At 42.9% G+C, this 17,786-nt stretch overlaps 1 protein-coding gene and 2 long non-coding RNA genes across 7 annotated transcripts in view; 1 reads left to right on the top strand and 2 right to left on the bottom strand.

Moving 5' to 3' along the window:
- The window catches only part of gpc5a (glypican 5a), a 155,173-nt gene that overhangs the window by 103,191 nt on the left and 34,196 nt on the right, over positions 1 to 17,786 (bottom strand). For all 5 annotated transcript variants that reach the window (XM_085133498.1, XM_085133438.1, XM_085133366.1 and 2 more), the window contains 4 exons: positions 15,750 to 16,210; positions 15,420 to 15,653; positions 14,654 to 14,784; positions 14,373 to 14,498 (listed from right to left, as the gene is read on the bottom strand). In XM_085133498.1, coding sequence (XP_084989624.1) covers positions 14,373 to 14,498; positions 14,654 to 14,784; positions 15,420 to 15,653; positions 15,750 to 16,210 — 952 coding nt within the window. The remainder of the gene's footprint in view (positions 1 to 14,372; positions 14,499 to 14,653; positions 14,785 to 15,419; positions 15,654 to 15,749; positions 16,211 to 17,786) is intronic.
- LOC146525525 (uncharacterized) lies at positions 1,466 to 9,504 on the top strand. Its single transcript, XR_014869639.1, has 2 exons — positions 1,466 to 6,163; positions 6,511 to 9,504. It is a non-coding gene; the product is annotated as an uncharacterized LOC146525525 (long non-coding RNA).
- Positions 10,582 to 14,366, bottom strand: LOC146525524 (uncharacterized). Its single transcript, XR_014869603.1, has 2 exons — positions 13,235 to 14,366; positions 10,582 to 13,202 (listed from the first exon to the last, which is right to left on the bottom strand). It is a non-coding gene; the product is annotated as an uncharacterized LOC146525524 (long non-coding RNA).

Raw genomic sequence — 17,786 nt, 5'->3', positions numbered from 1 at the left:
GGATCAGGTGGACAATCGAAGCGGGGCAAATAAGCATTCATTTAAAGTCAGCGCCTCCACCAACTCATTAACAAATGACAAATTAGACCTCTGTACCCTTCACTTTACACACTGCAACTATTATCTGTTATTTCCACACCAAAATCCAAATAAATCAGCACATCTTAAAAAAATTAAACCAGCAGCCTCTGATGATTGTTTGCCCACTCAATCTCAGTTTACTAGATTTGTATAATAATAACCTTGCATGTTTCCCTTCTACGTGGAGTCGAAATTTTCCTCCAATTTAGACTCGATGGGCTTCAGATTGCCTTGTCAGAAAGGACTATAACGAAAGACTGTGCGCACCACTTCCTTATCGCTACCAGTAAATTACCTCAGGATCAGATACAGGCTGCCAACTCGCAGAAACTCCACTCAGCAGACACAGAGAGAGAGAAAGAGGGAGGAGAAGATAGAAAAGAGAGAGGACGGGAAGAAAAAAGTGTCAAGACATGACAAGAGCAGGAGAGTAGCCCCATGGAGACTGATTTCAGCTGCTCTCAAAGGCCATCTGATGTTATCTAAAGATCATCTACGGTCACCTACACTCACCTTTCTACACTCCACTCAGCAGCTGGAGTCAAGCACCTGTCAATCAAAACATTCATAATCTGCGGCTACAACAAAGCGCCTTTGTCTTTGCGGTGTAATTAACAGAGGGGGTGATTCTAACTTTGACAAAATAATGTTAGGGAGAGATACGAAGGCAAAGATCTCCTGCAACAGTTTGTAAAACACATGATCAGATGTTTCAGTTTTAAGGAATGCTGTTGTGACCACGCACTGGTGTTCCCAAAGAAAACTACTCGAGACAGATGACTCGGTCATTTGTAATTTGTCACTTTGAAATGTGTTATTAGTCACATTACGTGAGACTTTCATGAGCATCAAAGAAGCAAAACCCAAAATGATTGCTTTTGCTGTCGATGTTTTTGCCACTTTTGATGAAGAATTTAAGTAATGATTAACAGAAGAAAAAAATGATTTCATCATGTTGTGTGTACAAACAGGATAAATATGTGACATTTAAAAAAGCATATCTAACAGAAAGTCTAACAGAACGAACTATGAAATCCAACAATAACAAAAATGATTTTTTTGTTATTTTTTTGGTTGCTAACAGAAGCAGAGTATCACAAATCAAAATCTGTAATATGCTTTATTTTATGTTTTTTTGTAGTTTCACCTCTGCACAAAACCACAGAGAATTTTAAATCGAACAATCAAGATTTGATTCAAGTGCAGATTTTCAAAATTAACTCAAGAGGTTTTATAAATTATAGCCCTCTGTTTGTACAGTCCCCCTTTCTCAGGGTCTCAAAAGCACTTAGGCAATTGACTGACAGCAGTTTCGTGGAAAAGCGAGGCTTGTTCATTCTTATTTCATGACAAAACAAAATTAAGTGTTGAGTGAGTGTTTTAGAGCTTTCACTATAATTTTAAAACTGAGGCCCAAGGAGATGTCAGGGCAAGTCTGACAAACCAGAGAGCTCCTAACAATCTGTTTCCACAGTTAAGAAAAATAGCTTCACAACATCTAACCAAGCCAAGAACACTCTCGAGGAGGCAGGTATCATTGTCAAGGTCTGGTCAAGAGTAGAAACACAAAGGTTACACTGGATACACTCAGGAACAGAAAGCCCAAGTTAGACTTTTCCAGAAAACATCTTAAAGAGAGTTTGCATGGATGAAACCAAGATGAACTTGTACCAGAACGATGGAAAGGATAAAGTATGGAGAGCATGATCTGAAACATAACACATTACCTGTCAAACATCATGGAGGCAGTGTTATGTCATGAGCATGTGTAGCTATCAGTGGAACCTGGTCACTAGTGTTTATTGATGATGTGAGCGCTGCTAGAAGCAGCAGGATGAACTGTGAAGGGTACAGGGTTTTACCTTCTGCTCAGATTCAGCCAAATGCTAGAGGTTCATAGTACAAATGGAAAATGACCCAAAGCAAACTGCAAAAGCGAGCCAAGAGTTTCATGAGCTAAAGAAATGGGGAATTCTTCAATGGCCAAGTCAGCAGAGCATGCTTTTCAGTTACTGAACACAAACCTGAACGCAGAGACCCACAATCAAGTAGGAACTAGAGGTATCTGTGTTAAAGGCTGCTTCTTAAAGAAGCAAACAGCATTTGGTGACGTCCGCAGGCTCAGACTTCAAGCACTGACTGTAAATGAATCTCATCCAAGTATAAAAAACAATCCTTACATCTAAAATCACCTAAGTTTGTCCAATTAATTTTGAACCTGTAAAAACAGGGGACTCTGCACAGAAACAGCTAAACAGTCTTAAACGTCTCAAATTAAAGCTACAATCACATCTTCATTATTTAATTTAAAGGAAGCAAAACTACAAAAATTGTCTTTGTCCGAAAAACAATGGATTCATTTCATTTGACTCCTCAACAGGGAAAATTACTATATTCATCTAATCATTTAAATAATTTTTCATCACACGTATCAGTTCTTTGAATTCAGCTGAAGTGTGTTATTATACTGTTTTTAAGTAAATATATTTGTTTAAGTGAGTATGACATATAAAAATAACCACTGCATGCTATGACACCATAGTGTAGCGGTTTACACACCTTCTTAACAAACCAAAGATCCACCGTTAGATCCCGGGAGGAGACAGAAATCCCTCGGGGGGTTCCATCAGGAAACGCATCCAGCATAAAAATCTGCCAGATCAAATATGCAGACCTACCTGCTGCAGCGAGCCCAAAGCAGCTTCCTTTATCAGATCCAGTTACAGTTCACATGCATTTCACGCCAGCAAATATGCTGGTATTTTTTACATGAAATGGACTCCTTTTAAAAACACTTCTCATTAAATAAATCCTTAAAACTTTAGGACTTTGTTTAGGGAAAAAAAAAAAAAAAAACTCCAAGGAGCATGATTTAAAACACATGCACTCCTTTCATGGTGCATTTCAGGGGTTCATCTGTCTGACGTCATTTCCAACTTCTTTTCATAATTTATATCTTTTGCATGACCCCTGACTTTTGGTATGTTTCTCAACTAAAAAACAAAACAAAACAGAAAACAAAACTTTTGACCAATCCATAACAATTAAGCAGCCAGGGTGATTAATGCATCGATATTAATTCGATTCAATTAGCTTGTGCTGCTCTGCTAGCAGGCGACTTTACTGAAAAGTTGCAGGGATTTTTCCACTGGTGACCACTATCATATCAGCCGACTCCTCCTGACAGTTCAGGTGATATATTAAAAAAAGTGGCCTCAGAGACTTGTCACTTTTGTAGCTTTGGGGTGTGAAGGTATGATTAAACTCGCAGCAGAGTCATCTGGATGCAGGCGGCGGTCTTTCACACGCGTCGAGGGACACTGTGGTACAGACGTGCCTCGACTCCTCTCTGCAGCATTGTGGGGAGCAGCTCCAGCGTGGTGGAACCGAGCAGATGGTGAACGTATGCGGCGCTCATGCATGCCATCATCACCTTCATTAGTTGAAGGTGACATGTGACATCATCGGGCCCGTGTGCATTATGGGGGCCAGAAAGAGTTGTTTGCTTCTTTTTCTTCTTTTCATTGCTGCGTGGTTCAAGGTTGTCGATGGGAGGTATTGTGAGTAATCACAAGGCGAGTGCGTGCACGCACACACACACACACACACACACACAGACTACATCTCAAGCCTCCCCCACTCTCACCTCCTCCCAGCATTAAGGTAAATAAGGGCTTCCAGCAGAGAGCCAATGAGCACGGGCCACTGAGCAGAGATGCATGTTTGTGTTGCCTTCCTCCCAGGACCCTGCTCGTTTATCTTGGCTGTCAGGTAAAGGGCAGACTCAGAGAAGGTGAAACTTTTTTTTCTTTTTCTTTTTTAATAAGGCTGGGCTTGGTTTCCATAGAAACTGCAGGACAACATTACAGGGACGATGATAAGAGAGCAAAGTCTGGTCTCAGGGCATCCCGCAGTGTGCCACATTGTTGCTGGAGACATTTGTGTTTACGTCAGAGAAATGAAAGAGCTATTTAGATTAATTTTCAGGTAGCCTCCAGACTCAGACCTTTTACTGCGGGAGGTGAGATTAATGAGAGCGTATTCACACCCAGCTTTCAGCTTAGGTCAGGAGCTAAGAGGGAGGTTTCCGCTTATAAAGAGGTGCTGAGTCTTCTGTGGGTACAAGCTCCCTGATAAAGGCAGAAAAAGGACCTCCAAAGACTGCTGTTATTTTATTTATTTTTGATATGATATGGAAATGATACAGCTGGATTTACCTTTTGAAGAATGCATGAACGATATGAGGCTAAATTACTGACTGTAACTTTGAAAAAATAAATGAATAAAATAATGGGGGGAGAAAAAAAAAAGGGCTCCATTCTAAAAATGTCAATATTGCAAATGAGAGCGACCCACACATTCAGAATATTCTCCCAGCTAAAAGAGCATAAAGAAGAAACAAATTGCACAGGTAATGAATACTTAATGACTACTACATTTTTCACTTTGTGGCAGTAAATGGGATGCATGTTTAGTTAACAAATGAGAAGGAAATCAAAGGAACAGAAGGTAGCAAGTGCACCGTCAAAAGCCTGCAGCCCGGAGATAAACCAAGACAATGATACAGAGATATGAGAGTCTTTTGTTTCCAGCCACAACCCTGCGAGAGAAAATTAAGTCTCTTCTGGAGCAGAAATTCAACATGGACATCGTCCACGAGCCGCCATGAAGTAAATATGAAACAAGGCCCCCGTGATAAGGCGGCAAACACGTCTAATTCTTGTGCAGACATGCTCAGAGCCACTGCTGAAAGTGCCGAACTCACCATTAGGCTTTTTTGTCATGCATTCAATCGACAATACGACCATCTCAGTGACAGAATAAAAAACACACACACACAGCTCTCTGCACACGAAACAAACACAGAAATATCGGGAGGTTTTATTGTCAATGTCCACTGCTGAAATAGCTCTATTAAATTGTTTACTGGTCTGATTTTCACAACTATTCCCCGCTATGAGCTGCGATAATGGCTTTTGTTATCAAAACAATATTGCTGTGTCCTTGCGATTAAATCACGAGGCAGGACTTCTCCGTCAGCCTCTCCAGGTCTTTATAACATTCTTTTACGACTAAACAAATAGATCAAAGGCAGGGCTTCTCTCACCGCTGCTCCTGTTTTACGAGCATTAACTTCACTTTTTTTTCCTACCAACTCTATGTTCCCTGTTTTTCAGCGGCCTGTGATTTATACCTGAGCTAAAGAGGAAGAGCGCTCCGCAGGGACCGACTCTGCGTTTGCTCAACGGTGGGCGGAGGAGGCCGAGAGATCGCGCGAGGGTTGAGGGTGTGCGCTCTGACAGCTCATCAGTGGACAATGAGGCCTTGGCTGTTAATGTCCTGCTACCTGGCATGCCGCAGGGCCGCAATCTGCTCCAGATGCTGGAGGCAGGCGTCCAACGTCTGGTGGCAGGGGAGGGGGGAATCAGTGCATGAGAGGCAAACGGGAGCCGAGTTGCTGAAAAATGAAAGGGACACGCAAACACGCGCGCACATACAACATGCGCCACCTGCCGCCAGTCAACTATAGATTTACAGTTTCTTTGGCGCGGTGGTCTCACTGGCAGTTACTGTAGCAACATCACTGATAATATCTGAGCACAAATAAATGAAATCTCTTTTCCAGGATGCTGGATTGAAAAATTTATCTGTTCAGAGCAATCATGCATAATTCGAGAACAGGGAGGGTAAAGCAGACACACACACTCACACTCACAAGGATACAAGAGGGACTTATGAACTCAATTTAGGCAGCCAGACAGAGTTCTTGATTCTGTCACTTGGGATAATCGTCAGGATGTGGTACTCTGACCGAGCCCCCGCGTCTAAACCCAGGCAGGATATAAGGTCATGTTGGAGTGGAACTCTAGCCATGCAGCACCCAGACCTCAAGTGCTCCAGTGGTTTTGTGGTTATCTGCAGCAGCCAGCTGTCGCACAGAGGAGCTTTTCAAGAACGTCCCCTCTCCTCTTCCTCTGCGTCTCATCTTTCTTCCATTCTCCCTCTCTGCCCTAATCAAAACCGTCCAATCAAGCCCGCCCATCTCCGTCCTTCTCCCATGCCTTAACTTTGGGAAAGATGGGTGAGATGTGAATTCATGTTTGTTGCTAAATTTGAGCCTAACACAAGACACTAATACAGCTTCACAGTCTGTTGGTAGCTTCTGAGGTACTGGTGAGTCAGGATGTTTGGGCTTTTTTGTTTTTTAATCCAAGGTTTGAAGGGAAGCAGTTCTCTTACTTGCATGAGAGTGACTAAGAGGACAGCTATGCATAATATATTTGACAGCGCATGTTTAAAAGGTTATTCCTTCCTGTTCAAAATTAGGTCAGTCCATCGCTGCAAACGAATGGAGGAGGCGGTGAGACTCGATGTTCTGCAGCATGTCTGTTTATCATTTAAATTTTGTTTTCTGTCTGTCACTGTCAGGGACAACATGGATAAAAACCGCTGCTCTACGGCATACATCATCAGAACTGAGGAGCAGAGGAGTGATCAGCAACCTGGCATGGTCTTTTCGTTGGCATGGGTCTGGAACCCAAAGTGGGAGCTCCACCTACTGGCCAAAGCGAGGCAGAACTACCTTTAAAAAAAAAAAAAAAAAAGCCCAAGTGTTTGGATTTACAACTGTGGTGACAGCTGAATGTGACACGACTGCTTCGCTGGCAGGTTTATTAATGGATGAAGAGCGGGCGTAGTGTGTGCACTGAACAAAGAGCCAGCTGTGGTATCATGTTTATTTGAGGCTGCACAGCTGGAGAGCTCTTTAATACATGCACATGTAGAAGGACTTTGGCATAAGGTAATTATTTTCAAATCTTGTGTTTTGTTGGAGTGCTTGACACAGACCTATTTTATGCCAAATAAATAACAGTTGCAAGTATTTACTCTTGTGACTTTATCAAAACACAATATGAGGAAATGGGCGGAAGCTGCAGCTTTCTTTTTTTTTTTTTTAACTGATTCACACGATTGATCAAAGCCATCTAAAACAGACACAACCCTAAAGCAGCAATAGAGAAGCATTTCATGTTTTCTAGGCTATACAGCAAAAACTTTAGACAGTTTAGTTGGTACTGAACTTATGAGGGAAAAACTGTTTCAAAACTTTTAATAAAAGACATTTAAATTAAGTTAACTGAGACTTTGGAAAGTAGCTCGTCAGAGATGGTGAAAAGTGGATTCTCTAAGTGCATCTCGATAACATTAGGGTATAATTATAATAAAAATATAATAAAACAATACCTCCTAGTAGATGGACCTATGGTATAACTTTGACCTTTGACCTGGGAATTCAATGTCTTCTGAGATCTTAAGCAGGTGCACCTGTGTTATGAATTTCAAAATCCTACATCGCCTTGTTCCTGAGTTATTTTGTTCCCGAGATTTTCAGAAAACCTGACCTTTGACCTTGAGCTCAAGGTCACTGGGATTTGAACTCAGCCAAGCTTTTAAGTAGCTGCACCTATAGCATCAAGATGAAAATCCTAGATGATGTACTTCTAGAGATATTGAATTCACAAGATTTTCAGAAAACTTGACCTCTGACCCTGAGGTTGAAGTAAATGAGATTCAAATTCATTTGCGATTTTTAGTAGATGCCCCCGTGGTGTGAATTTCAAAAATCCTGCAACATCGCCTTGTTTTTGAGCTACCACATCAATAAACTTGGGTCTCCACCCCACCTCCCTGGCTGGGTGACAACAATACCCCATCAGCCTTTTATAGCTGAGGGGTATAAAGGTCAAGGGTACCCAGAGCTCTCTGGTTTCCCATTTGACTTCTTTAGTCCAAGTTCTACTGATCATGCAGTCCATGTGGAAGGAAAGGAAAGATTGCATTTTCCAAAAATTAAGTCTCAAAATCATGATGTGATAAAAAATATCTTAATAGCTGTTTTTTAAATTTTGGTGATTTTGTAAACGACAAATGTAAGAGGAAGTCTTAGTCACAGATATCTGCTGCGAGCACAGGAAGCCCCTGGAAACCTGGCCGCTGGCACCAAAGGCTAAGTCAGCAGACAAGCCGGCAGGTTTCCAGCGAGGCTGCTCGTTAGATGTTAGAGATTAACACAAACATCAAATGATTCCATCAGATTTTGCTCCACTTGGTGATTTCTATGATATAACCGCGACTTTGATCCTGATATAAAAGGGAGGGAAAAAAGCATTGCTCAGAGACACATGCAGCATGGGATTAAGGGTCACCAACAGTCATTGCTGAAGAAGTTGGACAGTGCTCCCATATTTTAATATTCGGCGTATGTTGTCACCTCATGGGAATTTTGCACTGAGGCTCAGACAATCCTCAAATGAGCTGCGTTCCCTGAGCAGGCTGGGATAAACTAAGCTCTTGATGCTTCTTCAGTGGATTCCCATTAGCAGAGCTTAAATCTGTCATTTCATCTAAGCCAGGGCAAAAATCACCTGAGCTTCACATCTAGTTGGGAAATAGATGTAAAAATGAGCCAAAATTATAAGCAAACGATAAAGGAGGAAAACTGAAGTGAGCAGCGAGGACCTTCACATAAAGAATCAGTCGGTTCCTCTGCTCACAGAGCACACATTGAAGACTCCAGGGCTACAACTCCAGGGCTCTTATTACCATGTGATTAACCTCTTCAGGATTAACCGGGCAGCAAAGACACGGCAAAGGTCAAAGGTTAGCACTCAGACAGGCACTCCAGCATAAAAGGTGCCCTATTAAATGAAAGGCCACGCTGAAGTCTGCCCGCCTGTCTTCAAGCATCTTTTTGTTACACACTGTGGCATTCATCCCGCTGTACTCATCACTACATGTTAAACTCCAACAGCATGCAAGGTCAGTTGCCTTATTACCGTAAAAATACCAAAAAAAATTAAAACAAAAATGTTGTACTCAATTAGAAAAAAGCACTTTGAAAATATAAACACGCAGCCAAACACCTGGTGTGTGTTGGCAGCAGTAAGAAAGACTGCAGGTGGGGAGGAATTAAAGCGAGCCTACGCCGGAGGAGGTAATCATGAATAAAATATCACACTCTGGTACTTGTTGAGGCTTTCTAGCACTGCTATAACAGCTGGTTGTTTTCATCCGCTGGTAGGAATTGTAAGAATGGGAAAGTATTTACTACATAGCGATGGGAGCACCTGAGCCATGATGCCAATCAACAGGCTGATGAGTACTGAGCAGTCAATACTACTTCATTACACGAGTACTCAGTACTGACCACGATCAGCTTTGAAATTAACATTAATAAGTTCAAACTCTGCATTTTACATGGTTGTGAAACCGCTTAAAATCCTTAAACTGCCTCTGAGGTGGTTAATGGAACAGTAGATATCTTAACATTTGCCTCAAATACATGGAGGTAAAAGAGCACCAGCTGAGGACTAGTGCTTGAAAACAGGACTTCGAAGAAAAGAAAAGAAAAGAAAAGAAAAAGAGCCTTATAAATACAGGCATAGTAAAAGAAAGTACACCCCCGTCGGCTCTGAGGTTTTACATATCAGGACATTTTAAAAGATTATCCAGGCTATATTAATGTTAGGTCATTAAAGCTGTGATGAACAACAACGCATGACATACTACGCTCTTTTTATTCAGAGGTGGCTGTGGCTCAGGTGGTAGAGCGGGCCTTCTACCAGTCTAAAGGTTGGTGATTTCTCTGAATCCTTCAGTCCATGTGTCGAAGTGTCCTTGAACAAGATGCTGAGTCCAGATTCGTCCCCAGTGTTCCCATCAGAGTGCAAATTAATGTAAATGTTAGATAAACGCAATGTATGAAAGTGTGTGCGTGATTGTGTGAATGAAAAAGCAGTACTAGTGCTCAAACTGAGTGGAGGGTGTTCCATAAGGATTAGTCTATTTACAAAATCCAGAAGCTGTGTGTGTAAAACTAAGAAAAGCTCATGATTCAGGATCCTGTAGAACCAGCTTTTGTAGTAACAACCTGAAGTAACTGTTTTCAGTCTCTCACATTGTTATGAAGAAATTCTGAAATTCTCTTCAAGTTCAGGTTTGCATTGAGGCTCAGCTCTCCTCTTCAACATTTAAATCAGATTGAGGTCTAGACCACAGCAGCACGCTTTACTTTAACTGATTCTGTTGTAGATTTGCTGATGTGGTTGGAATCACTGTACTCTTGCATTATGTTCACAAGCTGCTTCTGCATTGGGGCTTAATTTTTACAAAACAACACAGTATAATATATCCAGTTCAAGTCCATCTGAGGTTGTAATGACCTCATTTTAAGGACCCGACTTTTGTCATGATAATATCTTGAAGCATAAAACCTTAACATTTAAAGAGGTTGAACAGCAGCTGCTGTTCAAACCTTCTGTTTGCAAGAGCCAGCCAATCATAAGATCAGCCAATCTCTGTGGCTTACTGAGAGGCTATAAGATAAATTGTTCCCACTTTATTGGAGGACAAACAAATATTCAAAATGAGTCTAAATGAGCTCCACAGTGGTTCATTCAAGCCTGAAATCATGAAAAGGTTTATGAATAACAGACTATATTTTGTTGTTTACGCCTGAATATGTCATGTCATTGGGACAAATGACACCCTTGCCCCAATCCCTTAACTTTACTATTTCATGTGCCAAGAAATGCTGAGAAGTGAAATGAAAAGAGAAAAAAGAAAAACGGGGAACCCACGTATACGTAAACAATTCAGTCAGGATGTTTAAATGGGCAGCTTGTTAGTTTAGAGGGAAAACTGTCAGTGTTTCATATGCAGCTGCTTTCACTTCGCCCCGAGGAGGACAATAAATGGCACAAAAAAAACCAAAAAAGCTCTCAAACTTGTATCAACGTCAAAGCACAAACACACAGTGCAGATGTAAGGTGCAAAATTCTTAAAACAAGGAGTCGAAAAATGGTCAAAATTCTGCTTTAAACCTGGACAATAAAGACTACAAAGCATTCAGCACCAGTTAAGAGACAGCCTGCGTGAGAACATGTTATTACAGATCAAAGCAGCAAATTACAAGGCTGACTGCTCTGCAGGGATTGTAAATTGAATAAGTTTTTCTTATTCTTGTCATATTTACACATCCACGGCTAACACATTGCTTCTGTTCCACGCAGAGCCTCGCCGTGGGGTTATAACAGGTGAACTTAGCTGTCACCAAAAGAAGAAGAGAAAAAATCTGTTTATTATCTATAACACAGATTAATTCCTCGTGCGATTTCTTTCCCTCGCAGCATGAGCGACAAACTGGGAGACGGAGAAAGAATGTGAGAACTAATTCCCCCTTGAAGCAAGGCCACGTCATCGACATGAGATAAAAGCGGCTTGTGTTTTTTCTTTTATGATCTTATCTGATTGTTCTTTATCTCTTTGTTTACCAGGGACCGTGATGAGGACGTGCATTAAATCTCTCTTAAATCTCAGACTCCTGTGTCGTGTTTTTTGTGCTCAGCCTTTTTATTAAAAACGACAAAGCTTTGGTTGCCTTAGTCCTCCTTTAAGACCATAAAACAATCTGTGCCAGCACACACAAAGAGCTGTTATAAAAGCCATCCGTGCACAATCCAACGTACAGTTTCCGACACATAACACGCACACACGAACACACACACACACCAACTGCACTAATCGTTTAAGGTCTCAGAGGCCTCGATAAGCTTCTGTAAATCAGCCACCAGCCAGCAGTGAGTTTTATTCCCCTCTCTCTCAGTGGATGTTGGGTTATGACCCGTAGGCAGGAGGTTATTTATTGCTTTTGTCTCAGCTTGTGTTGACTCCCAGCCACTCATCTATGGTTCTAGGCTAATAGAAAGCAGCACAAGATTGCAGATCTGCAGGAAGGCTGCTAAACTGCAGGGACTTCGCTCAATAGTCTCCTCGGAGCCCGGTCTCCCCGATTCTTAATGTCTCTCAATCCTTCTGCTTTTGCAGTAATGGCAAAATCAAAATGAAGCGAAGCTGTGAGTGAACCCGAGGTGAAGGACTCCCTATCAATACGTGTTAGCGTGAAAGTGGAAGAAAGAAAGGAGGGTTAAACTGCAGAGGAACGCCCACAGACCATAAGCATTTCCCAGCGGCTGCTGCCAGACATGATAGACAGGCTGCAGCCTGCTGGCCTGCCTCTTTCTCCGGCACTTAAGAAACATCTCTATTCTCAGAGATGGCTGCACTCCATTGCGATGGAAACCCGAGGTGTTAAGGCAAAAAATAGCAGAAGATGAAAAGAGTAAATTGTCGACAGCAGAATGAAACTTAACCTTGATACTCCGTCTCCATAGTAATGCCACTTCTGATAAGCAGCACTGAGCTACTTTCTTAAGAACTCTGAATCTCTCCGTTTGCTGCGAACGTCCTGAAAGACCTTTTCCCCGCTCCTTCCCTCTTACCTTCACATGGCGCCGCGAAACAATCTCAACACAGCTGTCATCCTTTACAATAGACCGTCTAACCTGAACTGGCAACTCCAACCTCACTGTGGCTTGAAATACAGGCCCACCTGTCGTTTCAGCAGCCCTGACAGCAGCTGACAGTTAAGAGGAACAACCGCAGACTGAGAATATATGAAGGGGTCCTTGACTGATGACAGCACGGGTAAGATCGAGAGCTGTGATGTAATGGAGACAAGGCCACTGACGGATACCGTGAAAGAGGCCAGGTTGTCTGCTCCAGCTCACAACCATTCATATCCAAGATCTATGTGTGCGGGCAGTAACAGCTAATAGATTAATTCTACAGTGGTGTCATGGTGTTTGTAGGGGGCAATATATACGAGCAGGGTCAGATGGTGCACAAACAGCCTATTCATGACAGGAAAGAAGGAAACCTTTGACCTCATGTAAAATGGGATTATACTTCATGTTTCAACAATATTGCATCCGTCGTTTTAAACAGTTTAAAAACCCTATTTGGGCAAATTTAAATCAATCGGGGAGATAAGTTTATCTTTACGTCCACAGCTGATATTTTCAAATCATTACCTCAAAGTCCGCTTCAGTCCTTTTACACTCGAGCCTCTTTGATGCACACAAAATTCCCTCCAGTCTCTCAAAACCGTGACTCTTCAATCTGAATTTTGGGAAAGTGGTCAAAGTTTCTGGAAGAGCAAGTAAAGGGACGGGTATACTGAGCAATCACACACACATTCATACAAGCACTTTTTCCTGTGTCTCAGCGCTTGGTCTAACATTTGCACACACACACTCGCACCGGGGGAAAGTCGGATACGGTGACAGGCAGACTGCAGGGATCCACCGACCTTCCAGTCGGAGGGCGAACCCGCTCTACCTCCTGAGCCACAGCCGCCACTGAACTCGTGGATCGCTTTTGGGCTCAGACACTGCAGATTCTTCAACTGTAGACTAATGTTTGGGCTCTGTGTTGTAGCTAGAGGCCCAGCTGTCATCAGTGAGAACGACTGTTCATATGAAAGTTGTGTCAGTTTGAAAGAGATCAATGTTTGGTCTCTGTAAAAGTTTGAAGTCCATGCTGAAATCCAGACTTGTAAGTGTCATAAAGTCATAAAAGGACAAATTTAAAGAGAGCAGTAAAGAGATGCACAAGAAGACAACCTTAAAGGGGATTTTTTTTTTAAAGCAACCAAATCTTTGAACTACATTATTGTTTTATCCTTGTCAGTTCATTTAACAGTTAGACTTCTTTGCAGGCAGAATTCTCCGCCCAAGGTGTCATGTTAGATTGCACATGTGGCTTCAAGTGTATCTGAGACATCACAGATAGCGCCTGCATGTAGGTATGTTGGTCTCAGCTGGGTGAGACTAACATACTAGCAAGGAGATTGCAAAGAAACTTCTAGCAGACGAATGTCAAAGCAGCCTCCTCAAGTCAAACCGTGCACGTGCATGAATCTGCAGAGTGAAGCTAAAACATCACATCAAAAAGTGTCACTTCCTTCCAAACTGCTGTTAGCAGTTTTCTTTAAGTAAGCCTATCAACCAAAAACAAAACAGTTTTTCAATGCATCTTTTAGGCATTTGAAAATACCTGCAGTACCATTTCTAATATGAATTTGATGAATCCTTTTGTATCACTGAGCGTTGGCGTGTCTCCATCAGCATGATGTCAGAAATTAAACGATAAAATTATCAGTGACAGATTCTGACAGCATGCCCGCTGGCTCAATAAACTGCAGATGGGAGACAAATTAAAAGAAATACCTGAATATCACATCAAATTTCGATGATTATCTCTCCAAAAACACCCTTGATCCCACTAAATTAATTTCAGAGGCTTGCAAAAAGTACGTTTTACCACACTAACATGGCTTTATCTAATGTGTCACACCGTCTGTATGCATCATTTACATCTTTAAAACAAACCTTTTAACGATTTCTGTTCCGTTCCAGCAGGACATCGCGTCATTGGATGCGAGGTCGCTCGCACACAGCTGATCAGCCAGGCCGCCGTAGTAAGTGAGGTACAGACGCAGACTGCTCAGAAAATCCCTGCAAAGGCAGCAGCCACATGGAAGCGCGCAGCTAATTAACTTGTTCAATAAAGCGTTGTGCATTTTAATTGTGCATTAAACCATCTAAAAAAGACGAAGAAGAAGAAGAATGGCACTACCTCTCCACATATCTGACATCTTCCTCCCACTTACTTTCTCCTGTTAGCGAGTGAGCCTCCCGGCGCTCTGACAGACGCTTTAAGAGGGATGGATTCTCTGCTGCTGTGCTGGATGCTGACCGACTGAGCAGGCTTCCTGCTTGGTGGGCCGCACAGTTTGTAAACCTATAACCCGATGAGAAAGACAGAAATTAAACACTCTAAACACTGAGGGAGAAACAAGCATTTTAAGAGTTCGCTCGTTAAACTGTTCTGGCGCATAACAAATTGGCCTTATTTTAGATAGGTGAGTGGCACATGTTTATACTGAAGCCATTAGTGCAGCCAAGCCTATCATGTCCAATTTCTGAATCTACTGTATGTGCAGGGTTGTTCAGCAGCAGCTTTAGTTGACCACTAGATGGAGCTGTGGTGCCTCAATTAGTTCTGCAAAGTTGGCGTGCTCAGAAGCAAGCACCCCAGGGCTTCCAGTTCCCAGCAAAAGCTGCCTGAATTGAGCTACACGTCAAAAGAAAAAAAGTGCCTCTAAAAATGTTCTCATAATATTGAAGGATTTGCAATTTCTGACCAAACAAACACTGATGTACCTGTGAGGAGTTATTTAATTTATTAAAGGTAATTTATCCTATTAAACCTAAATAATATCTCCAAGACTTTTTTTAAATTCCTTATTAATCTCCTCTTAATCTCAGACATTAACAGATCTACAGTGGACACCAGTTTTACCTCCTGCAGAACCTCAGCACAGTTTGAACTCTACTCATCTCAAACAACATTAAATCATTCGTCATGATCTAAACCTGTGCCGAGAGCCACGGTCCATTTTTCTGAGCATGCCTGACAGCATCACGAACGAGCCTGTGAATTCCCAGAAGCACTTGCTCCAAATCCTGAGGTCCGTGCATCCTTGCTGACAGGCCCTCCAGCGAGCGTACAAACTCCCTCCAGTGGATGTCAATCTCTGCCATGCTCGCCAAACACCCTCGCATCACGTTGATGCAGTAGCCCATGCAGGGCTTGGACTGGGTTAAGCCCTGTGGAGCAAAAATTAGAGAGCGATCAGTGCTGACGATAAAAGAAGTTTCATTAATTCAGATCGATACGCTTGCTTCAGAGAGGTCCATCCGTACCTGGCAATGAGGGCAGTAGTGCATCTTAAGCAGGGCCCGTCTGCACTCGCGGCTTAGCTGTAAGTGGTCCGTGGTATTGATGACTTCGATTCCCAGGTGCAGCGCCTGAAGAAGAAGCTTCCCAGAGACCCCAGAGCGAGCAATCTGATCGGCCAGGTGACCGGGCACTCCGCCAAACGGTCTGACGCTGCGGCTTAATGACCTCACGCACTCGGCGTGGCCCAGCGATACGCCGCTGAGGCTCGGGCTGATGAGGTGATCGTAGACCAGAGGGAAGAGCGCGTCAAAGAAGCGCTGCACTAACTCATCGACGCTGAACTCAGTGCCCAGCAGGAAGAGGCTGATGTCAGTGAAGAGTTCCCGCACGGGACCCGCAGCCTGATCAGCCATGCTGTGATACAAATCCTGGAAGAGGGTGATGGTGTAATTCTCCGCCTGCCACAACAAGGCCTCGAAGGTCTCTGTGAGATAGACAACAGGAGAAAGAAAAAATTCAAAACTTCATATTTCAGCACCTTTAATTTGAACTCTACACTAGGAGTAAAAATGTGAAAAATACCTGCTATGTAACAGTCATCATCACGCCTTTATTGACATATACTGAGGTGTCAGAACTCATCATTAAGGAGGATGTCAAATATATAGAAAAGAGTTAAAGCCAACAAGAGCGGGACATTCAAAAGGAAAAGCCTAAAAATCCTCCAACAGAGCTTCTAATAATGGCTAAAACTGCTCTGGCATGAACAGAGCTACATACACAGTACAATACTCTTATAGAACTTCTGCTTCCATTAATACCAAATCAAGAGAAACAGAAAGGAAGACGAGTCTCTAGGGCTCCCAGCAGGGGCTGCAGCTCCCCGCGTCTTTCCAGAAAGAGCAAGGGGAGTACGTGCAGGGAAGCAATTTGTTCTCTAATCAAAAGTTGAGCTGACAAAGAAAAATGGCAAAGAAAGAGACGGGAACACACTGAAGTGGGGACTGCTGTGATACATAATGTGAGCGGAGCTTCCGTACATATGCAGCGTTTAACCAGTGAAGCAATTCAATTCATTTAATTCAATTCCTCTGTTAAAAAGGAAATTGCATTTATCCAACTTGCACACAAAAGGCACGTATATTCCAAGACCAATTAAAACTATGTTTGACTCTTTGTTTCTTCTTTCCTGACTGAACACGTAAAAAGTCGCACGTGAGCGTAAGATTTCCTGAACATGATGTGAGAACGCCTCTGCGTTTTCCCTACAAGACGGAATAATCCTAGCACAATAGGGCATGGTTCACAAGGGCAGTAAGCTGGCCTTTATCCCTTTGTCTCAGCTTATACCTGAGCCACGGCCTTTCTCACATCATGTGCTTGTCATGAGTTGTGAGGCAAAAGTAAGGGCGAACGCCTGGAGCTACCTAGAGGGGGGGGGCCAAGAGTCTGAGAGTGAGCTTAGACTGTCCAATGCTGCATAATACGCACCGATGCAGAAAGATTGACCGAAGGCCCCCCTGGTGAGGGCGACTGCAGGGCGGACAGAGAGGGATCTGGCATGCCTACAGGCGCACCATCTCAAGAGGCAGCACTAAACACCGAGTCACCAGGAAAAGAGCGTGATCACAGGCCTTCTGTGATCTCGAGACTCAAAGATGTGTGTTTGTGTGTGAATGAGAAAAAGAAAGCTGCGCCTCCTACACAGCAAGTGCTCTGGTCAGAGAGCAACATGAAAAACAGGGAGAGAGCGTGTAAAAAAGACACACAAAAAAAAAACTGCACAGACAAGAGCAGCAGCTGTTGGAGTGTAAGGTGTGTTTGTGCATGTGTGTGTGTGTGTGTGTGTGTGTGTGTGTGTGTGTGTGTGAGAAACAGACACGCATGCAGACCGTCAGAGAAACGGAAAGAAATATATGCTCACAGAGTACAGTTTGAGATTTTTACTGCCTCAGGTGTGTGAGGCAGAGCAGGCAGAGTTATGAAGGGTCCCACGGGGATTATAGTGCATGCTTCGGGGAGGGGGGGGTTTACCACGTTAGATTATGGAGTTAATGAAT

The sequence above is a fragment of the Neolamprologus multifasciatus genome, chromosome 1, assembly GCF_963576455.1.
Source record: "Neolamprologus multifasciatus chromosome 1, fNeoMul1.2, whole genome shotgun sequence".
NCBI lineage: Eukaryota > Metazoa > Chordata > Actinopteri > Cichliformes > Cichlidae > Neolamprologus > Neolamprologus multifasciatus.
This window is presented reverse-complemented; position numbering and strand designations above follow the sequence as displayed.